Source organism: Ostrinia furnacalis, unplaced genomic scaffold (genome assembly GCF_004193835.3).
Source record: "Ostrinia furnacalis isolate ACB-3 unplaced genomic scaffold, ASM419383v2 OfSCF3012, whole genome shotgun sequence".
NCBI lineage: Eukaryota > Metazoa > Arthropoda > Insecta > Lepidoptera > Crambidae > Ostrinia > Ostrinia furnacalis.
In genome coordinates this window covers 176,744-204,407 of record NW_021133251.1, presented here as the reverse complement: position 1 = coordinate 204,407, position 27,664 = coordinate 176,744, and the positions used below count along the sequence as shown (strand labels likewise).

Genomic DNA, 27,664 nt, shown 5'->3' with positions numbered 1-27,664 from the left:
TCACAATTATATTCGACAAAAATAGGATGAAATGTAGATATTCAAATTACAATGTTTCTCCTATGAATGCGAAATGTTAAACAACTTAACATTAATCAACAGTCTTACAGATTTTAATATCTATAGATCTATAGAAAAAAAATACAGAGAAAGCACCTAAATATTTATCAACTACTTAGGGTTTATTACCCTAGCAAAGTAAAAAAAATAACGACAAAGTATAATAAACAATAAACAATTAGTTTAATCAATTCGTCGATGTGAAAAGTAGTACTACGAAACTTGGCTTAATATCATCACTAGAAATGGAATGGCACACAGAGAAAATTCCAAATACGCCGTTGCGTAAAGTACATCAAATATCTTACTTATTTTAATAACACCAATCTAACCTATAAACTTCAGGAAACTAAAAAACGCACTATGTGATTTTTGTAATCAAATATTTCAAAATTGAGATCGCTTTTGTCAGCTTCTACATTTATACTTATACTGGGGCTGCTATTCCAAAGTCGGATAACGTTTATCCTCGTATCAAGAATTAAATTAACAATTTTATACATTTCCCTAAAGGAAAAGAAGAAGCTGTCAATATGTTAAACTTATTTAGGAAATAAAGTTATCAAGTGATTGAAAAAACAGCACAAAATTAACTATTGTACTTAAAGGAAATATGTAGTTAAATGCACAAATCAACGATTTTTAAATAAAGTTGTCAAGTTGGATGTAAAGTACTGTTAAGTACTTACTTACATTTTTAAAGTCTGAAAAATAACTGTATGAACTTAAGTTTACGGGCTCAGTTGGCAATACTCATAGTCTCAGTGTAATACTAAAGTTTGTTTAAATCTAAATCAAGCGAGTATAATTAACTTAAAACTGGCAGTCGCGGAAGTCCTAAATAAAGTGACAGTATAACGTAGCTTAAGACCTGTAGGCGCGAAAGTCCTAGACAAAGTGACAAGGTAATGTAACTTAAAACTGGTAGGCGCGTAAGTCCTAGACAAAGTGACAAGGTTACGTAACTTAAAACTGGTAGGCGCGTAAGTCCTAGACAAAGTGACAAGGTAACGTAATTTAAAACTGGTAGGCGCGTAAGTCTTAGACAAAGTGACAAGGTAACGTAACTTAAAACTGGTAGGCGCGTAAGTCCTAGACAAAGTGACAAAGTTACGTAACTTAAGACTGGAAGGCGCGGAAATCTTCCTCCTTCCCGCGATGCGCATTGGAATAAAGGTGGATCCTCATAGCGTGTACCGGTAGCGGGCCTGTTCCGCACAGCTTGCACACCAGCTCCGTATGCGAAGAGATCGACGTCCTGCCACAATGTTCAATGGTTAGCGGAGGTTTGAGATTTATAGTCAATAGTCATATAATATTAGCAAATAGAGACAAAAAAATTTAGTAGATAAGGACAAAGTTGTCAGGGTCTTTTAAAAATGGATTCTAAAATAATAATATAGTTATATCAAAAGCAAACACAAACTATTTTTAGAAGTTCAAGCGTTTCTTTTTTATAAATCCTGATACTGACCTGCTGACTTGCATTTTGAGTTGATCGTTCTCCCGTTTGAGCTCAAGCATTTGTTCACGTGGCATTGGACGAAGCTCCTGTTGTGGAAAAATTAAATTATATTAGAATAACTGATAAACTAGAGCATATGGCATTAAAAACAATGGTCTCGTTCTATTTAAGAATAAGAATTAATCTTTATTTAACACAAAATAACAAAAAAGAAACGATTATATTACGCATTTAGCTGACTTGACCTTTTTGCCACAAGAAAACGGGGCCTCCGTTTTCTTGTGGCAAAAAGGTCAAGTCAGCTAAATGCGTGTCCATACACTGATTTTCCTCGGGCACTTTTAAGTTGTTCAGTAATAGACTATAATGAAGCGGCCTATGTATCACAGTGTATGGCGTCCTATGGGGGGCTGATCTATACGAGACTATACCTCTCGCTTCCACCGCTGCATCTGCAACTCCTGTGTAGCCAGGATCTACAGTTTGACCGCCAATATAAACATCAATTCAAGGTCAAGTTTGCCCCGGGGAAAGTTGAACTGTCATATATTGATGTGGTGGTATGAAACCGCGGTAACAACTTGAAGGTTATATCTATATAAAAGCGAAAGCTCACTGACTCACTCACTCATCACGAAATCTAAGAAACTACAAGTGCTAGGAGCCTAAAATTTTGCATGGGGGTTTTTTTCTTGCGATAGAACGAGACGACATGACAGGAAATGTGGCTCACCGAACATAGAATCTAATAGCTATCTGTGAAAAACTACTATTTCTTCTCAGCACTTGCCATGTTTGTCTCGAAGCGCTGGTAGGGCCCAAAAGATAAGGAGACATGTAAAGTGCCCCACCTCTAAAGGGGTAAAACGGGGTCCACGCGCACGAAGTCGCGGGCGGCCGCTAGTTAATTTATAGTTACCAGCGGCGCGTGCAGCGGGTACATGACGGTACGCTTCACCATGTCGGGGTCCGTAATCTCCAGTAGCTCGTCGTCGGGCACAGAACGCCACTCCCACGCGTTCACCACCGACACCGGCTCGCGGTGCTTGCGACGCACCATCAGCAGGCTGTATGCACACAGTATTATAAAGTCTAAGGCTGAGTCCGCACTACGGTTTTTTCCCGCAAGCGGTAAACCGCCAAACAGCGAGACCGCCCGAAATGTATACGCGGGAAAAAGCCGTAGTGCGGACGCTTGCATTAGTTTTACTTAGTTATAAAATCACGCGGTTAAAAACCGCGGCAGTTTAGCCGTTACACGTTTTTTTAGAAAAGTGGCAGTTGATATTTAAAGGTCAAAGGTCGCCATCCCTGATATAAGACCTCCGCTAAAACTCGCGCGATGGTATTCGAGTTTTAGCATAGACCCATAACCGTGACAGACTCAGTCTGGGCAAGACCTGGCTTTTGACCCAGTCCGCGGAACATTAACATAATATGGCGCAAAAATTGAAATATTCTTAGTACACTCAATTTCATCGAAAAACGGCGATCATTGATAAAACAATCAAATCCTGCTATTAGGTGAACCGATGATCTAGTGAATCACCTGGATGCAGGCAGCGCAAGGCCAGTCGTTGTGGAAATGCAGTTCTTTGTCTAGCAGTATACGTCATTGGCTGAAACGAACTACGGAATCAAAGCGCTCACTTCATGAGGTTCCTGCGGATGTGTCCTGGCACCTGCGGGCGGTGCTCGCAGTCGGCCGGCGGCGCGACCTGCCCGTCCTCGCAGTACATCATGTAGTCCATCAGGTGGCGGATGTGGTTGATCTGCAACAACAAGCCTGTTGCTCAACTAGTCCACGTGAATTCCCAATGGAGAGGTTTCCAATGTTTTTCTATTAATGAAACATGAAAATATAAGTAAAAACAATACGAGCCCCGATGCAAAATAGTTCGTCTAGTATGAAAAATAAGATAATTATGTAATAATGTAAAGTGAATTTGGGTAAAGTAATTTAAGAAAGTTAAGAAGAAAGTAAACCATAATTTGAGTAACATTCCAAGTTTATTTTAACGTATCTCAAAATATTTCATGACCTTACATAACATAAATAAATAAATAAATAAAATATACTGAAACACATGACGCAAAAATGTTCGTCTACCATTGCCTCTCACGCAAAATAGTTCGTCTACCACTTAGTTATGTCGCCTTTGCTTTCAATTACAGCTTTAATGCAAAGAGGCAACCAACGCTGCACACTCGTCGGTCGTAATTGACTCCCACACAGCCAAGAGTTTAGCCTTCAAGTCGGTCTTTGATTTTGATGGATTTTTGCGAAAGACTTTCTTCATTTTATTTATTTATTTATTTATATTAGGAAGACCAGGGTTTACATAATTGATTATTTTACAGTTAAAATAACACTTGATAACCACTTATAGGTCCCCACATAGGTTTCCACCATAAGGTCTTAATTGGCGATAAGTCCGGGCTGTTAGATGGCCCTTCGATGGTTGGGATGCTCTTTGACAGCAGCCATGTCTTTGTTGTCGTTGCAGTATGTCAGGAAGCACCGTTTTATTGAAAAATGCAAGAATCTTGATGTTTGAGTAACGGAATGGAGGACAATAGACTTTCTTCCAAAATAGTTTGATATCTTGTTGCATTGATGGAACTTGTGCAGACATGATATCAAACTATTAAAATGACTCAACTGTAGGTCGGTTTTAGTTTCATACTGATTCGCGTCAGTGTGAGTAATTTGTTATTAAGTATTGCACTGACTGTCTAAACTGGGACTCGATATGATTTGACTGCGTAATGTTTGGCGTAATTTTAATGCTTCATAGACATCATATGGTTTGACTTCCTCTTATGCTGAAGTCGGTCGGCAGAAGTACATACGACAGACAAGAGTAACATTACGTAATAGACATTATCACATAATGTTACATGAGGCAGTGCATTATGACATCGACGTCAGAGGCGCGTTTATTGCCGCTAATTCATACGTTTGTTACGGTCGGTTGACGGTTGACGCCACAGTATAGCAGGAAATTAAGCCTTATCCTGTCATGATGGTCAGCATAACGCAGTGTTTTAGTACGTAGACTAATAGGTTTAGCGGGTAAAATTTTCCGAATTGTCTCGTACCTACTCTTCGGCCGATAACGAGACGGCCAGTGTGGCAGTGTTTTAATACGAAGTGGATGGTAGATTAACTAAATCCATCCCTAGCCCTGGGGCCACTCAATGTCGCGACTATGGAAATGCGCAACAGCATTTCAACCAGCTCCTCTAAGGCCCCTCGCCCACGGCGACTTTTTTAGCGAAGCAGTAGAGCGTTCGCATCGATACGCAATGCGGTCGCTAGCTGTGTGCCCTCCTCCCACATAAACGCGCTTCTGTCGCGATGTAAACGCGATTCAGTAACCCTCCCTCCGTGGAATGATCCCTGACCATAGGGCCACTATCTTGCTGCTATGGAGATGCGCAACAGCATTTTAACCAGCTACTTTTTTATGTGACAGGAGGCAAACGAGCAGAGGGATCACCAGATGGTAAGTGATTAGCGTCGCCCATAGACACCCGCAGTCCCAGGGGTGTTACCGGTGCGTTGCCGGCCTTTAAGGTGAAAATACGCTCTCTTCTTGAAAGCTTGCAGGTCGTATCGGTCCGGAAACACCGCAGACGACAGTCCATTCCACAGTTTGGTTGTACGGGCAGGAAGTTTCTAGAGAAACGTCCTGTTGTGGACTGCCAACCATCTAAGTGAAGGGGGTCCTGTAAAGGCAGGCACTCACGTGTCCGATGTCCTCGACGGAGAGGTCTGCATCGATGTTGACGAGCAGGTCGTGCTCGGGGAAGTAGGGCCGCGCGTCGGCGTTGGTGCCCAGCCCGCACAGCGCGCTGACGTAATCTCTAAAGGCTTCCACAGACCAAACGCGGGTCAGAAGCAGTGCGGGTCAGTTGCAGCGCGGCTGAGGCACACTGAAAGCAGCGCAGTTGCAACGCGGGCGGTTGTCAAAACTTTAAATATTCGAAAACCGCTTTCAACGCGCTGCTACCGCCCTGCGTCCGGTGTGTCATGCTAATAATATGACCGCCATAGTAATACAACAGCGCGGGCCCGCGTTCGCGCCGCGTCTGTCCCGCACCCGCGCCGCCTCGTTTGTCGTTCGGCAGTTGCAGTGCGGAGCGGTTGGAGCGCGGGCCCGCGTTCAAATTTGGTGTGACACACTTCAAAGAGTTTCTTGTATTACAACTTGCACGGGCCCGCATTCAAACTGCGCTGCTACTACCCCGCGTTTGGTCTGTGAAAGCCTTAAAGGCAGGCACTCACGTGTCCGATGTCCTCGACGGAGAGGTCTGCGTCGATGTTGACGAGCAAGTCGTGCTCGGGGAAGTAGGGCCGCGCGTCGGCGTTGCTGCCCAGCCCGCACAGCGCGCTGACGTAACGCGTGCCGTCCGGGTCGCGACGAAGCTCCGCACTGAACACAACGGGTTAATACTTAAATATTAAGCCGGGTCTACAGCGATTTTTTTTTTGGAAACATTCAACAAAAACATATACATAACTTTGTTTCTAAAACATGTTTTTTTACAAGCGCCGTCAATAACTCTCGTGGCTTGTATAGACAAAAATAGTTTTTCCAGCAAATAAAATAGTTCGGTCGAAGAAGACGTAAAAACAAGCCACTCGCTCAAATTTTAAATGTGACAGCAGTGACTTACTGAATAGCTTGTATTTTATTTGCTTTATAAAAATAAATAAATAAAAAGAAGTCACTTCTAATACAACTGCTGCGCTAATAGTTTTGTAATATTTATGAATAAGACAAATTAATGTTCCTATGTAAGTGATTGCATTGTAAATCTTTTTGAGAAATAAATACAGGGTGTTAGGTAAATGGGTATATGAGCCGAGACTAGCCCATGTTAACATACTCATATAAATACTATAGTGGTGTCAGAAAGTGGATATCGTAATATTTAATAAAAAATATTTTCCCATACAAAACTAAATAAATTATTATTATTTTAATTTTTGGACAGCCCTACGATCGCGCAACTCCCTCCTAGGTCAAACGTGGTCAAACGGTATTTCATTCACAAATTTTGACGCGAGTCGGCACCGCCCACTTTTATTATTACTTTTGAACCAATTCTTCACTTACCTCTTTTTATTGACTCTGCAAGCAATCCAAGGTATTCAGGGGGTAACACTTCACTCTAATTCACAAAACGAATCGCAACACATCTATCACATCCATCCACTCACTTATTCACCTTCCCACGCTTTCAAGTGACCGGGTAGGTTCTTGTAGTGAAATCCTATTTTTTTTCAAGAACGGGATCTCCGGGTCTCCCTTCGGTGGTATGGTGGTGTCGATTCACCCACCCTCGAAAACATTAAGATACAAGGCATCGTGGAACGGAAGGTCTCCCGGACATAAATCGTTCATCACACTAAAGAAGACACAAAGTCCTATTGCACCAACACCACTCAACACACATCACCTTAGTTTCACTGTATTACTTAGCTATTTGAATATCTAATTATCCAGACAACAACAAAACATCGCAACGAACGCAAATTATTTACTGACAAAATAATGTAAACAAATAAACATGGCCGCATGGCGCATGCGCTGTGCAACTAGTGCGAGGTCATTATTTTTTCCATAAAATCGGTAATCGATATTGATATTACAAAAAATCGATTAAAATATCAAATTTTTTGAAAACCATCTGAGTAATCAATAGGAATGTCTTAAAATCAATTATCGATTAATTGATAGAACCTACCTACCCGAAATCGCTCATACTATCGATTGGTCTAAATCAGATAGAAGATATTGAAAAAAAAAACTAACAACACAGTTTTATTTGGTAAATTAAGAAAACCGTAATCTGCCATGCTTTTGGAAATGTTTTAGCTAAATTTAATTTGCGATAAACGCTGTTATTTTTCTTAGAAAATAATTAATATGATATTTTATTAACGATAGTATGAGTGATTGGGTGGCCCTTCGATAGGCTATTGATAGACAATCAGCAAGATTACTGACCAACTGGATTGTAATTACGACACTTTAACCCCAGAGACGACTCGACCTTCATTAGTCAATCATGAAATGAAAACTTAACCCCAACCACATGTCGTCTCCATTAATGATTGGAAATTAATTAATGGCACCTGAATTTATTATTTGTAGAAAAAAAAATCCTTCAACGATTTATTATTGAACAAGAGAAAAATCTTAATCGATTTTTTGCCTTCAATGTCACTTCCCTACTCCTGCGCCGCGATGATCTTCCAACTCTTTCTTGCAAGTGAAAGCCGCCGTGCGATACGTCTTGCGTCTCACTCTCGCTACACGTGCCGTCCCATTGTTCGAGAACAATAGGACCTTTCGTTGTCCTTCAAAGATTAAACAGTGCGTTGGACACGTTTCTTTAATGCCTAAGGTTTTTTTTCAATAATCGTGATTTACGATGATAAAATTTAGATGATTACCTACAATGTCTCATTTTCCTTAATCAGTTATCAAGTTTAATGATTATTCAATTAATTTTAATAAGTAAGTTACAGGCAATGAAGTAAAATTAATTCTTGACCACTTTGTTTACTTTTACTTATCCAAATCGAATCAAATAAGGTAAGGGAGTATTTGACTTATTCTAAATCTTTTTAGATGGACTGATTTTCCTGGGGAACTGCTTAAGGTTTTTGCCTCTCAGAGAAAAATTGTTAGGCAGAAAATAATAATGAATTCTGTTATTTGTTTTATCTACGCAAGTTTGTCGTACTATTAATTTTCAGGGGTATCACGACGCAATCTGGCGACAAAAACTGAATCAGCTGATTACTCAATAATGGTATCTTTCCCAGACTTTCTGACACCACTATAGTATTTATATGAGTATGTTAACATGGGCTGGTCTCGGCTCATATACCCATTTACCTAACACCCTGTATATTTGACCACAAAATGAACGATGTGGCAGTACCCCGCTCCTCGACCCGCACAGAGCGCAGGGGTAATTTTGTGTACGTGTTTTCCACCAAACATGCGAGAGCAAAAACAGTGTTGATGCAAACAAAAATAAGCAAATGAATCACTTACTCGCTATGAATACCTATAGCGCAGGAGTCACACTGGAAGCCATATTACATAAATATTTACCTACTTGTTATTAGCTTATTACTAACACTAGATTAAGATTATTATTACTTACACGGGGCAGAACAGCAGCGCCATGATGCCGGGCAGACCGGGGATGTTGGGCATGAGCGTGGTGTGCCGCAGCGTCAGCTTGCTCTGCGCCTGGTTCTGACCCACGTCAGCTGCCACCACCAATCTGTACAATAAATTTTTTTTTCAAGACACGACTTGTTACGACCATCTTACATACATATATACCTTTTTTATAGCCCTATACTATGTACCACAAATATGTCAATCTTTCCGCCCGCGGCTTCGCCCGCGTGGAATTTTGTCTGTCACAGAAAAACTTTATCGCGCGCGTCCCTGTTTCAAAAACCAGGATAAAAACTATCCTATGTTCTTTCCCGGGACTCAAACTATCTCTATGCCAAATTTCATCAAAATCGGTTGCGAGGTTTAAGCGGGAAAGCGTAACAGACAGACAGACAGACAGAGTTACTTTCGCATTTATAATATTAGTTGGGATGGGATTATTAAGAAAAAGATATTAAACTCAGTGTTAAACAATCTTTATTTTCAATCACTCACATGACTATTATTAAAAGGATATTGTGGTTCATTTGAGTGGAAACCCTACTATTTACACGCCACACCATAGATTTGTGGTCCTTCGAGCCGGATGGAGGCCTAGAAAACAGTTTTCAAGCCGCAGAAAAAAACATTTGGGAATTAAAAATGAATAAAACTGTGCGTGTATCTGCTAAACTACCTACTTTTGCTATTTTTATCGAGAACGTACTTTTAGAATTTATTTTAAAAATCGTATTACATTAGATATCAATTAATTTTCAGGACACAGCTATAATGATGAACATATTGTGGTTTATTGAAGAAGGTGCAACCTTACTTTGCCGAAGATTCTAAGCGGCATATTTACTGCGGTTGACGAGTACTTTAGTGTGACACATTAGTAATTCAAAACTTACAGTCTTATTTGTAACAAAATAAAGGTGAAAGTAAAGCATACCTTTCGTAAACTTCTTGTGGCTCGGTGTCGAGCATCACCGAGTTGACGGAGTGCCACTCGATGGTGACCTGCTGGTCGCGGCTTGCGTACATCAAGTTGTGAATCGTCGTCTCCAACGGGCTGGGGAGATTACGTAATCAGTAAAAGATTCGTTTTTTAAGTCGGGAAACTGACATTTTAAAAATTCAACTGAAATTCATCAAATTGAACCGAGTGAATGAGGGTCCAGCATTACCTGTTAGGCTTAAGGGCACGGCCCACCAATTTTTTTTAAAGCACCGACGATACACGTTTATGAAACGCGTGTCGACGGCGCGCTTTCTTTTCCTACAAACATCCATAGATTGGGTCCAAATACGCCGTCGTCACACGTTCAAAAAAAAAATGGTACGCTCAGGCCCTTAGGTCTCAAAAAACGTGGTATGCCCAGACCCTTAGGTCTCATATTCACTTTCAAGATAAAACAGAAGTCCTATCAAAATGTACGAATCAATGAGTCCCTTGGCTTACCTGGTAGGCCCTTTGAGGCAAACGTCGGCCACGCAGTCCTTGCTATTTGGCGGCTCCAGTTCACGAAGGTCCTTGTATATTTGGGACTGCTCTTTGTTATACGCCCGCTTCTGAGCCATGTTTAAATCTGACGCCATCTGACGGAGGTCGTGGTTCATCTGTGTGACGAATGTTTAGCATTAGTCATGCATTTGTTGCATGTTAATATTTAACTTTTTGACATTTTATAATCTTATATATATAAAAGAAAGTCGTGTTAGTTACTTCGCTTATAACTCAAGAACGGCTGAACCGATATAGCTGAAAATTGTCAGGGAGGTAGTTTAGAGCCAGGAGAAGGACATAGGATACTTTTTATCCCGTTCGAAATAAAAAAAAATCTGCTTATTTATTGCCATTAAGGCGGAACAAAGTTCGCCGGGTCAGCTAGTTTTTATTAAATTTAACTGTTTGACATTTTATAAAATTGACATTTAGAAATTAATGTATAATTTATTACTATTTAATTAATTTTTAGTCTGCACTCTGTATTAATTTTAACTGTGGAAACTTTGCTGATTTCTGTCCTATTTTTTTGTGTGATTATTTGTCTGTATATCAAAATTGTTTGTTTCCCTAATATAAATAAATAAATAAATAAATTTGGTATTGGGGTCCACGAGTTTGTATAGGCAAGTGCAGTTTAGGATTTCTTTTACAACCTGATTGAGTTAGCTGCGCACCTCGCTGAAATGCGACTCTCCCTTCCCTTTATACCTCCTCGCGTTCGTCATGTCCATAACAGAGCGTCGATTTGACGTCACGATCGCCTGGTGCGCAGTTAATTCGAAGGGTTGTAGAGAGATTCATCGTTAACAGGTAGCGGTTGGAAGAGAATAATAAAATTTCAAGCGTGTATTAGAGGCCGCTTGTATCTTGTCATTTTCGAACCTAAAACCAAAGCAATAAAGTCCAAAGTATCACAATCACCTTGGAGTCGTAACTTTCTTCGACGGGAACCGCGTAGCCGCGCGATACTAGCTCGCGATTGACGTTCACGCGCCCGCCGTCTGCCAGCAGTTCGATGGCTACCGTGCCGTGCGTCACGCTGTACACCTGAAAATGAGGACACATTAATATCATCCTATGCAGGAGTTGCAGAGGTAAGAAAGAGAGGTGGGATTAGTCCCGTTACTGACTGCTGCAAAATCAGCCAAAGAATTGCCCGGCGGACGGGGCATATGGCTCTTAGAGCTGATAACCATTCGTTGCAACAGAACAGTTCTCGAGTGGCGACCACGGTCCGGAAGACGTGGGTCCCACTAGACTACATGGAACGACGATTTGTTGAATGTGGCGGGAAGCACCTGGATGCGGGCAGCGCAGGACCAGTCATTGTGGAAATCCTTGGGGAGGCATTTGTCCAGCAGTAGACGTCATTTGGCTGAAACGTACGACTGAAGGAACTGACTGCCATGGCGAGAGCGCGCGGGGATCACTGCACGTGAACCCTAGGCAGATGCATTTCCGTGCATATCTCCCGCGATTCGACCAGTATAAATCGAAACGTTGGCATGGCTATGGGAAGGTGGAGGGAGGGCGAAAATGTTGATGTCATGTTTTTAAATACCAAGAATAAATTAGGAATAATAATAGGCTAGATGACTAAATTTCAATTATTTGTCCGTCAGACAGATAATTAGAAAATATTAGACTCATATTTTTTATTTTCTTTCATAATTAAATAATAACAGTGTTACATCGAGTTGAAATGGCGCGATACGTCACGAACATTCGACTCACGCACGCGTATTCTTGTGTATGATGGAAGAAAATGGTGTACTAAATACTGTGCAGTATTTAACTGCCTAAATAATAATAAAAACACAGAATGTACTTTTTTAAGTTGCCTCAAAACACAGAGGTAAATAAGTAGTTAATATTATTCATGATAATTCATGCTAAATCATGTATTTCCTCCACCATTTTCCGCAGTTTGGCACCTCACGTCACATCATTTTACCGAAGTCAGCCCTATAGCTTCGGCGCAGTGCCGATCACTGACGTTTGTCAACAAAATGGTGCTTGACTCTTGAGACAGGCTAAATTACACCATATTGTTAATGACATTGAGCATGCATTTTTTTAAATACCTTCTCGAAGTAAAACTTCTGTACGTAGTATTTATTATTATTCTGTGCGTGTACCTTGGCCAGCAGGCGGGTGCGCGCGGTGAGCTCGGCGAAGCAGGCGTCGGCGGCGCGCGTCCACTGCGCGTGCGGCTCCAGCAGCGATGGCGGCGTCAGCTGGCACGCACGCGTCGCTTCAGCGTCAGTTGCTGCGTGTACCTTGGCCAGCAGGCGGGTGCGCGCGGTGAGCTCGGCGAAGCAGGCGTCGGCGGCGCGCGTCCACTGCGCGTGCGGCTCCAGCAGCGGCGCGGGCCCCAGCTCGCACAGCGCGCACTGCATGGCCAGCGGCGGCGTGCGCTGGCACACGCCCGCGGGCAGCATCATCAGGTTGCACGTGTTCAGCCGACCGTAGCCGCCGAAGTCGATGTACAGCACCTGGTTGAAGAGATGAGATAACATGAGCGACGCGTGATTCGCCGTGAGACGCCGAGTTCTTCAGTGGCGACCACGAGCCGGAAGACGTAGCGTGGGCAGGCCTCCCACTAGGTGGACCGACGATCTGGTGAAGGTCGCGGGAGGTGCCTGGATGCGAGCGGCGCAGGATCGGTCTTCGTGGAAATCCTTGGGGGAGGCCTTTGTCCAGCAGTGGAAGTCTTTCGGTTGAAACGAACGAGCGACGCGTAAACGCTTAGACAATGCTAAGGGCGTATACTAACACCCGTATTCACAAACATTCATCATTTCAGCCATATGACGTCCACTGCTGAACATAGGCCTCCCCCAATGACCTCCACATCGCACGGTTGCTAACGGCCAGCATCCAGCGCCTTCCTGCTACCTTTATCAGCTCGTAGGTTCACAAACATTACTTTTTTTAATCCTCTCTCGGGAAGCTCTTGACCTGTATGTCACCTGATGGTAAGAGATGATCAAGCCGAAGGTGGAAGCTAGCTTCACCCGGAATCCTCAACCACAGAGGAACTGACTATCTTACCTAACTGCCAGAACACAACAATGTCGTTAACATTGTTGTTATGGCAACAGGCTTAGGTAAGATGGTGGTAGCTAGCCAGGCGGACTTAGAACAAGGAAATTAAACAGAAAAATCTCCCCCACGGGAAACCGAACCCGGGACCTCTGCATCTGAAGCAGGTGGTCTTACCATTAGACCACAGAGGCGGTTATGAAGTATCACAGTACGCGTGGACGTACAGGGTGACACAGGAACCAATCACAGAGCTCTATTCAACGCCGTGCGTTCAATTTGCTGCTTCACTTAGCAAACATCGTTTGTGAATACGGGCATAAAACTTGCACGGGCGCATATACACGTTTCTGTATCGAAAAAAGTATGATAGTGTGGCGCGGACGCGTGCGAGGGATTTCCATGCGGTTTTAGCGTAGGCCCTAAACGACACCTAAGGAACAACACAAATTTTTTCTTGAGGGTTCACGCCATCGACTCGTTTTACACAATAATGGAACACGCTGTTAACGCGATGTTGTCGTAAGTGATGTAAGATGCAGCAAAACTAGAATCTTACTAGGCAGTTTTCACATCATTTTCCTTATGTCACACTCAAGCTAATTCTATGTTGTTATCAATGTTTCACACATTGTCATATTGTTCAACTCACAACTAAAACATTATTTCATATCCTACTAAAGCCTGGTCCGTGAGCACGTAGAATTTTGTCCAATGACCCTAAGCTACCCATCCTTATCGCTCGCGCGTAATTGTATTGCTGTCGCGACTGTGCGACGCGCGCCCGCAGTGAGTGTGCGAGCGCGACGGGTCATTGGACAAAATTCTATGTGCTCACGGACCAGGCTTTAATATTATTATTTTTTTTTCATAACATCACTCTCACCTCGACCATGTCCCTCGGCAGCACTTTCTTGACTTGCACGCGGCAGTAGGAAGTCCCCTTGTTGTCGGAACGGGGCCCCGCGTACACGTCCCCCACTTGTACGGGCCCCGTGTACACCAACAAGTGGGGCCCGTTCAGGGAGTTGTGGATCTCACGCAACTCGGCCGCTGTGGAGTCGTCGTCGTATTGAACGAAGAATCTGCTGATGCTGAATTTCTGTGGAATATAAAATATGAAGTAAAATAGTTTATTCAGTACTGTTAATTGTGAAAAATATAAAACGTTAAAATAACGGTATCGTTATAGCCAATGAGCTGCTGTCATAGTGACATTGACGTAATGTCAATGTCACACGAGCAAACGTTAGAATAAAGGGACGCGCGGAGACGACTTTGACGACCCCGCGCTTTTGTGCTAAGTTATGTATAGTATATAAAATAAGGCAAAATAATGCGAAAGTTGAGTATTCAGTGTTTTATTTATGAAAATAGATCGAACGGCCTCTAATAGTACTTATGTACTGAAATAGTTTATTCTCTGAAATAGTTATTTAGTAAGGGCTTATGCCCTTTCCAGGGCACTTATACACGTCCCAAAAATAGCTTGCCCTATCACCACTTCGGTACAACAAATGGGCTGGTACTGAGAAGAGAATAGATATATCGTCCGTTCGTTTCAGCCAAATGTCGTCTACTGCTGTGCAAAGGCCTCTCCTAATATCGTAATGGCGGATGTACACTATGCAGGAAATAGGCCAAGACGTAATAGTGTGAACACCATCTCGGTTACTTTCTGCTTTTCTCGCGTGCGTCACCCATACTTCGGTTTGTGGACTAGCGCTTCGACTTGGACAATTTGCCGCATAATGTACATCCACCGTAAGGGTATAATTATAGGGCTATTAATGTTATTGTAGAGATAGTATGATGCATGCCTCTCCGCTTTCTCATACAAATATCGCAAGCCACGTTAAATATGGATGATGTAACAAGTAAGCGTGTTTATAACGACTATTGTATCAATGTTACATAGCGCTCAGTTTATAATGTGGAGTTACAATTTTAAATAATAAAGCGAATATAAGATTTGCGAAATTGCGAGACTTTTCAACTGAAATCTAAACTATGCCATGAGAGTTCATGCTGTGAAAGACGTTTTAACCAACAATCACATTACACTTACATAAGTGATCTTCAATGGAAAATGCGTGTCGTCAACTTCTGGCAGTCGCGGCACCATCTTGACCATGTCAGGGTTGCTGTTACTAGCCTCAAGCATCGCCGCAAGCGCATTGGCTTTCTCCAACCTGGTAACATAGCAACAATGAGGGTTTTGGCGATTGAAAAATCTGCCAGATGGCAATACGTAGACGCGAGGTCCAAATGCTGCGTGATTGGTGGATTTTGACATATCTGTCAATGTCATGTCAAAAATAACCAATCATGCATCATTTGGACCTCGCGTCTACGTATTGCCATCTGGCGGATTTTTCAATCGCGAAAACCCTCATTTAGGTAAAACTAGCTTTTGCCCGCGGCTTCACGGCAAGTTTGTCACAGACTGTCATAAATTATAGCCTATATGTTATTCTAGGTTATAAAGAATAACACTGTAAAGTTTCATTAAAATCCGTTCAGTAGTGTTTGAGTGAAATAGTAACAAACATCCACCCAGACATCCAAACTTTCGCATTTATAATATTAGTAGGATTAATTAATGCTAGCAAATGGAAAGATATAGTAAAGTAGATCACAATTCTAGCTATCCATTTCCGATTTTTCTTTCGCTTTCATCAAATAGTAATTCTTTGCGATAGTACGAGACAACTTGACCGGCCACAGGGTCCACTGTATTTTTATCAAATTACACTTGGGTTCATACAACACACATCATTACACAAAACAAGAACTTTTGTAAAAAAAAGAACACATTCATATTTTATTTCATATCTTAACACGATTTTTAATGATTAAGAAAATACATACGGCAGCAATGGAATCCTGATGTCCATTCTCAGCTGGCGTGCTTTGATCGCTTTGTACACTGGCAACACCACTTGGCCAGGGATTGTGGGGTCCTAAAAACAATATTGATCACTCGTTATAACCGTATGGTCACGAAAAAATATATATTCCGTTAATAGTGATTTAAACATAGAAGAAACTTACACCGCTGTTATTCTTGTCACGTTTCGCGTATTGGTTGTCGCAGAAAGTCAAAAATACTTTCCTGAAACAAAAGTAACATTGTGAGTAAAATGGATTTCAAGAATCAAATAATTTCTTTTTCACTCACTAGTTCACATATTCTTAACTGATTGATTACATAAAACCAACTTCTTGAGTGACGTATTACATACACGAATACGTGCACGTTAACGCCTACAAAGCCATGTGTGTTTGTTCGTGTTTTACGACGGTACACCAAGACAAACACTGTGACACCTAATGTAGTAAATCCGGTCACCGAGCACATAGAATTTCGTCCAATGACCCCAAGCTACCCATCCTTATCGCTCGCGCGTAATTATGTTGCTGTCGCGGTCGCACACTTACTGCGGCCGCCCGTCGCACAGTCGCCATAGTGCTCGGCGACCGGACTTTAGTATGTGCTATTTTCCAACAAATAGGGTGGGTGTACCAGTAACAAACCGAATAAGCGACATTTTAAAAGTAATTTTGATATTGTGACTCAATTATTACAACAATCATTGCAAAAAAAAGAATTAACTACTCCTTGTCTATCATAGAATCAAGTAGCTTCTTAATAGCTGTAAGGTTTATTTTTATTTAACAATCAATGTGGAAAGTCGCAATGTGCCTAAGGTTGACCAGATCGTACAAGTCTTGTTAGTCGCTTTTATTTATGACTTATGATTGGTAGAAGTACGGCAGTGCTACCAAACGTAACAAAAGTGGCGGGAAATTCGACAGATTGTTAATATTTTGATGTGAAATTAGAAATGGTGTACTACTGGTTCCTGGTGTGGGACTGGTGCACCCACCCTAACATACGGTCTGACGTAATAAGTAGTTTACCTGCTGTTCTTGTCGAAGGTGACGCGCGGCTCGTCGCCGATGTGTTTGCGCACGATGTTCTTGATGGCTGCCGCGTACACCGGGCCCGGCTGCTGGTCGGGGAAGTCCCGAAGGTAAACCTGCACCAATATTACATTGTTATAAACCAGTGCCGGAGACTACTTGATGCCCTAAGCCAGGGATTTTCAAAGTGGGATATGCGAACTCCTAGGCCCTAGGAGTCCGCGTATCCCAGAGAGAGAGAGAGAGGCAGAGGGGGTTCGCGACAACATTTACGTAATGGTGGCAGAATTGAAATTGTTCAAAATTACTCCTAAAATTGACTCCATTTGCGACAAGAAACAAGCATACCCATTACATTAATATTTTGAAATTAAAACCTTATTTTCTTCGAGAGACCATTTTACTATTTTCTTTAGTGGGAGGGATTAATTAGCTAGTTAAGGTGTTTGCTGTCACCTGCAAACTTTAACAGGGGTTCGTGGAGCCGAAAGTTTGAGAAACCCTGCCCTAAGCAATCCACAACTGAGTGCCTAACCACTAGTGAGACTATTAGCAATTTGTACAATACAAATTACTACAGGTCTAGCCGCTAGACCTGCTCGAAATAAGTCAGTGCATAAGGTACGGCGGGTGTTTTAGTGACGTCAAATGTTAGCGTGACTTCAAATGTGCTTTAGATTTGTATGCTCTGTCACGTCTCAATATGTCAATGTCAACCCTTCTGTTCGGGCACTGAGTCAATGAGGGCTATCGTTTTTATACTTAACAGTTGGCACCCTTGGCGATTGACAGGACCTTACTCTACAGTGGCGCCATCTTGATGAGTGCAAATACGATAGTCCTCCTACCACTTTCGCGCTCACCAGTTGGTGCCACTGTCTTCGCTACTAGCAAGTGACAGGACCTTACTCTACAGTGGCGCTAACTGGTGAGCGCTAAAACGATAGCCATCATTATGCGCGGGACCTGTAATATTCATAAAAAAATGAAGAAAAAAAGAACGCACCGTGTTCCTGGGATCGAGCCCGTTGAGAATGCGCACGGCCTCGCGCTCGCGCGCCTCGTCCTGCGACACCTGCACGAAGTACTGCGGGTAAAACGCGCCCGCCAGAAGTACCTGCAAACGATATTCAACATTAATGCAGTGGCAGTAGATATCAGAATTTGAACCTCTTCATCTTAAGGTTCAAATCAGAGTTTCTTAAGTGATATTGAAGCAGAGTGGGTTTCAATCCAACTGAAAACTATTCGGAAGGACCGCTACAAAAAATTCAAATTACTTCTAATCTCGATCAGCGAATAGCATTAGAAAATAGAGATGCAGGCGGATAACATTGGCCGTATTTTCGCTGACTCATACGAGTAAACCTACAAATATTGGGCAATACTAAGGAATAGTGGAAATGTAAATTGAACCCAGGTACAACCAATTTACTAGCATGATTTTTATCCAGTTTATTTGCATAGTTATAGGGAATTTCCTATTAGGTTGCATTGCACCATAGAGCAGACGCAGCTCGCGCGGACACTGTGCGTACCTTGAGCACCACGGGCAGCTCGTGCTTGTCCCAGGGCGAGTGTCCCTTGAAGGGCTCGATGCCGGCGCGGGACAGGCGCAGACGGAGTTCGCGCACGAGGTCGTCTAGGTCTCGCAACGCGCGTAATTGCACGTAGAAGCGGCGCGCCCACTGCGCCTCGTTGTTGCCTTGCTGACGGAAGTACTGCTGCTGGCGTAGGTGGTTCCACACCTGATGGTTTGAAGACATTACGTAAATGGGGTGATTCTTGATTAAGTGTATAAAGGAGAAGGGCGATTATAAGTAAAGAAGGGTGATCCTTAATTAAGTAGACAAGAAGGGCGATTCCTCTGCTACATGAGTATTTGGCTGCATCTACGAAATACACTCGTGATGACAACAATATACCCAAGAAATTAGTTATTTATCTCCACGTATAACCGGTGCAGTTAAAGATAGGTGAAATGAAGGTTTCTTCAGTGTTAGACATACAACCATTATAAATTAAATTTTACACTTTTTGTGGCCCACCGAAGGTAATATAATTCTAACACCCGTATAAAGGAGCACATCGTGTTTTACGATGCCATTACCTTGTAGACGTTCAGGAAAGCGATGCAGTCGCTGGTGGATCCGTCAGCCCACGTGAGCTTGGAGTTGTACGCATTGAGCCGCTCGCGGAACGGACTGTTAAACAAGTTCTTCACGCTCATGGCCGCGGCTGGAAAGAAATAGACAATTTTAGTCTAGGAGAAAGTTGCTAAGAGCGCTTTCACATTTACATGACTTTAGCAGCGCGACAAACGCGCGACAGACGCGCTGTCGATAATTAAATACTATGTGACAGCAGATGCACGCCTTCACATTATAAAAACGCCGCTGCCGCGCTGCTGTCGCGTTTCTAACGTCCTAATGTGAAAGCACTCTAAGTGAAAGTTTAAATATGAGCTTGGGCAGTTTGACGTCCATCGGTAGCATGGCCATGACGCGGCCGGGGTGCGTGACGTCACGGACGAGCTCCACTAGTCCAGCGTCTGGCGACACCTACCCATGATGATGCTCTCCTCCATGCATCCGAACATGTAGCCCAGCATGATGAGCTTGGACAGCTTGACGTCATCGGCAGCATGGCCATGACGCGGCCGGGGCGCGTGACGTCACGGACGAGCTCCACTAGTCCAGCGTCTGCGACACCTACCCATGATGATGCTCTCCTCCATGCAGCCGAACATGTAGCCCAGCATGATGAGCTTGGACAGCTTGACGTCGATGGGCAGCATGGCCATGACGCGGCCCAGGTACGTTATGTCGCCGTCGGAGGAGCTCCATTCGCCGTTGAATGTCTTCTTCAAGGCGCCAATCTGAACATCATTTATTTATTAATAGAGCACTAGTAGATTTAGAGGGGTTTTATTTTATTTATGTATCATATAAACAAGTGTTTTTAATAACTTTTTAAGTAGTGTAACAGATAGATCTTAGAACTGTGTGACCAACAGGAAGACAGGGGAACTATAGCCTGGTCCGTGAGCACGTAGAATCCCGTCCAATGACCCCAAGCTGCCCATCCTTGTCGCTCGCACGTAATTATGTTGCTGTCGCGCTCGCACACTCACTGCGGGCACGCGTCGCACAATCGCGGATCGGGATTCTACGTGCTCACGGACCAGGCTTTACAACTTACTTCTTTCAGCACAAGCACAGTGCGGTGAATATTCAACATATCGGGCGGGTCCATAGCCAGCGCCAGGATATCGCTCGGAGGGCCCATGTCCAACATCTTGGCAAGCAGGACCAGACGCTCCAGCGGACAGCGGACTATTTCTGGGGCGCACTCTTGGGGCAGGTTTTCCTGAAAGGGAAAAGTACACGAGTCTGAAGTTTGTACAATGATAGAAAACGTTTTAGCGCAATATTTTTTAATTTTGATAGCTACATGGCTTCATGCCTGGAGCGCCTCGAATTCACCCACTCCAAAATGTACAAGTTTTTTTTTATTTGTTACAATCTCGCTTTATTATACATCGGGTCTGCCACCTTTATGTATCATTTTGACCATAACTAACCGGAATAACGGGTGGCGTGCGGTGCACAGGAAAAGTGCAAGTCCAATCTAGAAAATAGTGTGTCATATTCATGTTCTTGACTATTTTTATTCACTTGACACGAAGCCATATTTAAAAGAAAACTTCTTCTTCTTGTGTCAACAACAAACCTACACAGCTTCAGCCCAAAACTACGCTACAAGAGTGGTGTTGTCAGCAGCATTCATTACGCCTAGACGCAGACCACAAATTTTTTGCCGGCCGATAGTTTAGTCGGTCTGTTAATCAGTATGGGCATGTGTGAAAGTGCGCACATTACACCGATTTGGTTCGGCCGATTCTTCATACAAATTATATTCGGGTCCAACTATAGGCCAAGTAAAAATCGGTGGTCTGCGCCTAGGCTAAATCCTCCTGCGTGCAGTTGATTAAGGCCCAGAACAAACGGTGAAACGCAACTGCAACGAAACTGCAACTGCTAGTTACTTTTGAGTTGCATCTAAGTTTCTGCCATAGCGTCCGTGAGACCACACATGACGCGACCAGTTTGAAACGCGTTCTGGGCCTAAAAGAAAACTTTAGACTCACATATAACTTCTCCTTAACAAGCCTGTAGACGCGGCCGTCGCGCACTCGTCCCGCGCGGCCGGCGCGCTGCTCGCAGTTGGTCTTGGAGGCCCAGTGCATCTGCAGCGACGTGAAGTTCGTGTGCTCGTCTGCCACTAGGATCTTCATCAGGCAGAAGTCGATCACTGCGGACCAGTATTTTGCCATTTGCAAACATTGACTTCTACACGGTTTCATCATCATCATTTCAGCCACAGGACGTCCACTGCTGAACATAGGCCTCCCCCAATGACATCCACATCGCACGGTTGGCTGCTGCACGGTTTGTTCGCACTTATTTATTTTTGTATACGGCGATACTAGCCGTGTTGACATTTAGACCAATGAGGTATATTATTTGTCCTCACCGGTTGGCGCCATTTGCGAGTACAAAATAGCGCAGAGCCCCGACATAAATATGGCGCATAACTGCGGATCCTGTGGTACTGGACCTTTCATTTATTACTATTTTCGGTAGTTTTTGACCCCCTATAATAAAAAAAAAAAGGATAGGCCGACCCCTCCCCCCTGTTTAATATTTATTACGTAAGAATCTAAAGGAAGAAAATGAATAAGTACACGTTTGACTAATACACATTCTAACTAAGTGTCGGCCGTTTGGTGTAGTGGTTCAGAACGGACTACCATGCCGAGAGGTGCCGGGTTCAATTCCCGGCCGGGGAGAAATTGAAATGATGAATTTTAATTTCTGTGACGGGTCTGGGTGTTACTATGTATATTAAGTATGTATTTACATAAAAAAAAGTATTTAAGTATGTTTATATTCGTTGTCTAGTGCCTATAGTACAAGCTTTGCTTAGTTTGGGACTAGAAGCGTAATGTAAAATGTCCAAGGATATTTATTTATATTTTTTAGTAAAATGTCTCGCTGCAAGCAAGCTGAAGTGGCAATAGGCAGGGCATATGGTACGCAGAACTGACGGCCGATGGGGCAGCAAGGTTCTGGAATGGAGGCCGCATACCGGAAAACGCAGCGTGGGACGTCCACCTACAAGGTGGACTGACGATATCGTAAAGGTAGCAGAGAAGCGCTGGATGCAGGCTGCTACCAATCGATCAACGTGGAAAGCATTAGGGGAGGCCTATGTTCAGCAGTGGACGTCCTATGGCTGAAATGATGATGATGATGATGATGAAAATGTCTCGCTGACTTGAGAAGAGTTTCAGTGACTGCTCCTGGCACTCACCGTACTTAATATCGGGCACGGTGATGGAGCTCTCAGCGATGTTGGTGGAGAGAATAATCTTGCGCGTGCCGGGCGGCGCTCGTAGGAACACGCGCGCCTGCTCGTCGGCCGTGATGGTGGAGTGAAGTGGCAGCACCTGCCACTTGTACCGAGCACACTCGGCGCCGGATATATTCTCCCTGCACAAAATCAAGGCGTATTTTTAGTGTGTTAAGATTTACACTCGCGAGCAAAACTATGGAATCACTTACATAAAGTTGTTTCCACGCGATCTTGTGTACTAACGAATTTGTTAGTAACAAAAAAAGTGGCACCATTTTAAAGATTAAAACTTTTACCTTTCAATTGATACCAAATTCATTTAAATCACACCAGTATTTAAAAAGATATCCCGGTTTATGTGAAGAAGTAAGGAAAAATACATGTATCAACTGTTTGATACGTCGCGAGTTGCGGCCCATTTACCCCCTATAAAAGGACGTGTTTTCGGATTTTTGCTTTCACACGTTGATCCATACACATCTCAGCTTCTTTTGACACTTTACCTGGGATTCTACACCTTCAGAAGCAGCACAAATCCTTGCACTATTGCAAGAAGGGCTCAGCCAGCGGGCTGTCGCATGTCAGCTCCACATAAGCCAGTCCTGGGTTTCGAAAGTTTTAAGACGCTTTCGGGAGACTAGTGGCTTTATCCCGAGACCAAGTTCTGAACAGCGCCAGTGCACATCGCAGAAGGATGACCGTTTTTTCATGTCAACCTCTCTATGAAATCGTCATTTGACTGGTTTTTTTGTTACTAACAAATTCGTTAGTACACAAGATCGCGTGGAAACAACTTCATGTAAGTGATTCCATAGTTTTGCTCGCGAGTGTATTTTTAACGACGATGATAAGCGCTCCTGCACACGACGCCGCCACCGCGCCACCGCCGCGCCGTCGCCGAGCCCCTACACTGTTCATACGCACCGAGTAAAGCCCGCTGCCGCGCCATCCCAACTAATATTATAAATGCGAAAGTAACTCTGTCTGTCTGTCTGTCTGTCTGTTACGCTTTCCCGCTTAAACCTCGCAATCGATTTTGATGAAATTTGGCATAGAGATAGTTTGAGTCCCGGGAAAGAACATAGGATAGTTTTTATCCCGGTTTTTGAAACAGGGACGCGCGCGATAAAGTTTTTCTGTGACAGACAAAAATCCACGCGGGCGAAGCCGCGGGCGGAAAGCTAGTTAAAGCATAATTTCGCCAGTGGCAAATATGTAGAGATTTAAGGCCGTCCCAATTTAGCACACAATTATTTTTTTTTAGTATAATAATACTGAGTGCAACATGCTGTACTCTTTCTTTTCACTTGAATCTTCATTACCTCAATTTGTTGTCCATCAAGCAGTTGTACAAGTCCTCAATCTCATTGATACCAGGCAAAAAGATGAGCACCGAGGACAATTCCACCTGGTTATGATCTTCATAGTTCTCTTCTTGCAAGTCAATATGCTCAAAGGCGTGTATCAACCTGATGACGAGGTGATACATCTCTGGAGCGATGGTAGCCTCCTGGGTTTTGGGTGTTGAATTCTGGACAATCTAAAAATAAATACAAATTTATGACGAGGGGTGATCCAAAAGTAATGATAATGGGATATTTCTAGACAGCATAAAATCATTCAAGTGCTCAATCACGTTTAGAATTACATTCACCTGAATAAGTAAAACGCAAAAATTGAAAAACACAAAGTTAAAGCTGCCTGGAAAAAAAATCTACCAAATCTATTCAGGTTGACTTGCAGATAACATTAGGGAAATGCGGCCCTCCTTATCTCACAATATCACAGTAGTGCAAGACGTAAAAGTAAGCAAGAACATGCACAAAAAACACAAACCACCGCAAATGTGAAAAAATATTACATATATGCAATTAAAAATACGAGTCAACATTTTAAGAGTATGTGGGCCGACGCAGACAATTTTTTGTCTTGATTAGTGACCATTGATATCAGGAATCTATCACTAGAAAATTATAAAACAAAAGCACACAAAAGCTAATAACCGAGAGCTAATAATCTAGAAAAGACCGTCTTTACTAATATCGACAAAATTCAAAGGAAAGTTCGGCACGAATGGTCAAGGCGTCTGTGTTTTGAGAAGCCGAAGATAACCATATAATTTACATGGAAAAGAAAATTACTACAACAAACTGCAATATGCTGACGAAATAAAAATATTACGGTATGCCAAAAAGCAAAAAAAGCGAGGTAAACGCCAGACTTATGGTTCTTGTTTTCTGGGACATACATACCTTATCCTTAAGCCGCGACATTTTGGAAAAAAAGAAAAAGAGTTTTCTAAAATGCTCAAAACCCATATCGTCTACTTGCGAAGATGTGACTTCTCCTACGTTAATCTAATAGGAGATGTCCACTGTCGTCGCAAATTGATGATATATGTATTTAGAGCTGACACATTTGTAGCACTTTTTCCAACATAAAAATAGTTGAGGGACCTGATTTATTTGACGAAATTGTCGACTTTAAGGCTTTTATAGAATAATGAAAATCATTTTTTATAGAGAATAGTGGTCTAGAGAAAAGATGGCTTATGTGTTTTGCTTAGTTAAGATAGTGTGAATAAATAATGTTTTTAAGTCCTAAACATTTTCTTTGGTATTTGGATCACCCCTCATAATAACTATGCTATGATTGCTACCGACCAAACTTATGCAAGATAATATTTATACATAATTGAAAATACAAACTCTAAAAATGAGTATGTAGGATTTGATGGGACACATTTCTACTAAGTGAATGAAAGGTCTTGGTAGACTGCACAAAAATTACAAAACGATTATGCTTGGAAAGTCGCAAAAGGATAAATATACATAGATTCTTACCGCTCCAAATTTGTTCAGGTGGTTCAAATAAAACGTTTTCACAGTGAACATGGGTTCTTTCTTTGTCACTTTAATGCATGAGGACATCTGCAATCCTTTTGGTGTTGGTATAAGGAAATAGTCACCAAACGCTTTGCGGTTGAATGTGGCAGACATGAGCACAATCTTGACTGTTGGAGAGACTGTGTAAAGTAGTTTTTTCACTATAAGCAGCAAGAAGTCCATTTCTTGTCCGCGTTCATGCACTTCGTCCAAGATTATGTGGGTGTATTCATTCATTGTTTTCGCAGAAACTGCAATGTTGAAATTAAACTATTTTTATGTACATGATTATGTGCTGAAGACTTGAATCTGCTGTTTGGGTCTAGGTTAATTAATGTGGAACCGTTTTTAAATTTGTTATTCAAAATAAACAAAGTGATAAAAACTTACCCAATTTTTGCAAGAGAACTCCAGTGGTCACATAATGGATTCGCGTATCTGTTGAAGTCCTGTTTTCAAGTCCAACCTAAGAAAAAATGGTAATTTAAAATCATTATAATTATAACTGACTGGTATATCAATTCTAATTAAAAGCAATGACAGTTATTGCTATCCTCACCTGATAACCAACTAGTCCTCCCACATCCCAACCACGTTCTTGTGCAACTCTTTTCGCGATGGATATCGCTGCAATACGCCTCGGTTGAGTCACAATGACCTTGCATGGTTTGCGATTTTGGTAACTGTCGTCCAGGATCCATTGAGGCACTTGAGTTGTTTTACCACAACCGGTCGGCCCCTCTATGATGACTACAGGAAAGCCACGAATGCGGTCCAGGATCTAGAATAAAGCTTATTTATAGCCCAGACCAAGAAGAATTCAAAAATACTGGAAATTAAATGTAACGCAAAATGTCAAGTTATTTTTAATAGACCCATTGTGTGACCCAAAGGAGGTCACGTGGTTTTGATAAATAATCATTTCAAGCAACACCACTAATTTGGCAAAATAATAATAATAATTCGCATATGAGGTCACCTTATAATATTTTTTATCTAATCCTACTATAAGTTTTTATGGATGTCTGGATGTTTGTTACTCTTTCATGCAAAAACTACTGAATGGATATAATTAAAGCTTTACAGTATTAAAAGTCAAAAATATTTATTCAATTTAGACCACAAGTGGTACTTATTAACCTATAGGCTATAATTTATACCAGGGGTGGTCGATCGCGTCCACCATATTAGTTCAGTCTATCGTGGCAAGGCAAAAAATACTATACATGATTGTGTAGTAAACTATGCTGTTCCATTTAAGATTTCAAGAAGTATGTAAGTGTTAGATCGCCCAGGGTTTCGTTCGTTAGTAAAAAGTTGATCTTATGTCTAATCAAGTTGGCCGCCCCTGATTTATACCAACCCAGATTAACATATAGGCTATAATTTATACCAATCTGTCTGTGACACAAAATTTCATGCGAGTGAAGCCGCGGGCAAAAGCTAGTAAATTATAAAGTTACAAGCTGTGTTCTCTTCAGGGAATTCCCTGAACAGAAAGTATTCTGTTCAGCATATTAATGCTATCTAATGAAATTGTTTATTCTTTTGACTATGGAATTGTTGATTAACAATCGTCCACTAAAGTGATCTGTGGGCTGAGTGCGAGCACACTAGGCCCTCAGATTAAAATTAAACTCAAAACAAAAAAGTTTTATTTAAATCTTTATAGCCTCTCACCTCTTGTTTATATTCATTGATCGCCAAGTTGTTAGTATCTTCTTTTCTTTGGAAGGAGTACTTGTTGTAAACCTCCGTCATCGCCTCCTCAGTCAGTTCTCCAAGGTTCTGCGTAGACGCTCCCCATGACGACAGCTGTTCCAAGGACTCGAGGCCACCGGACACACTATCCCACCTCACCCCTTCAGTTTCATTCTAGAAACAAAACAAATTATGATGTACAGATGACGGCGCATCAAGCTTGACATTGTAGGCTCTGTGAACTTGTAAAATGGGCGAATTTGCTCGTCGGATCGAAAAAATAATGGAATTTTGAACCCCCAAGAACCCCGTCCGGCACCTAGGCCCATAATATTCCGACCTCAAAAAACGGTCAAGTGTGAGTCGGACATAAATTTGCGAAAATTTTACAAGTCTCGGCTCCATACAAAATGCCTTTGAAAATTCGGCTATGTTCTCAGACCCCCCTTGCTACACT

The 27,664-nt window shown here is 42.4% G+C and overlaps 1 protein-coding gene across 1 annotated transcript; it reads right to left on the bottom strand.

Moving 5' to 3' along the window:
• Positions 1-60: 60 nt before the first annotated feature.
• On the bottom strand, positions 61-27,393 carry spn-E (tudor domain containing 9 protein spindle E). Its single transcript, XM_028310334.1, has 27 exons — positions 27,187-27,393; positions 26,066-26,287; positions 25,897-25,972; positions 25,465-25,757; positions 23,944-24,161; positions 22,580-22,758; positions 21,354-21,517; positions 20,405-20,572; positions 19,919-20,081; positions 19,314-19,441; positions 18,742-18,951; positions 18,210-18,320; positions 17,201-17,319; positions 16,331-16,391; positions 16,148-16,239; positions 15,345-15,468; positions 14,163-14,378; positions 12,511-12,726; positions 11,153-11,278; positions 10,184-10,341; positions 9,674-9,793; positions 8,717-8,839; positions 5,817-5,964; positions 3,176-3,297; positions 2,445-2,592; positions 1,535-1,611; positions 61-1,318 (listed from the first exon to the last, which is right to left on the bottom strand). Exons 1-27 carry the CDS (start codon positions 27,265-27,267, stop codon positions 1,180-1,182), a joined length of 4,002 nt encoding a protein of 1,333 aa, XP_028166135.1. The 5' UTR covers positions 27,268-27,393; the 3' UTR covers positions 61-1,179.
• Between the last annotated feature and the right edge of the window lie 271 nt (positions 27,394-27,664).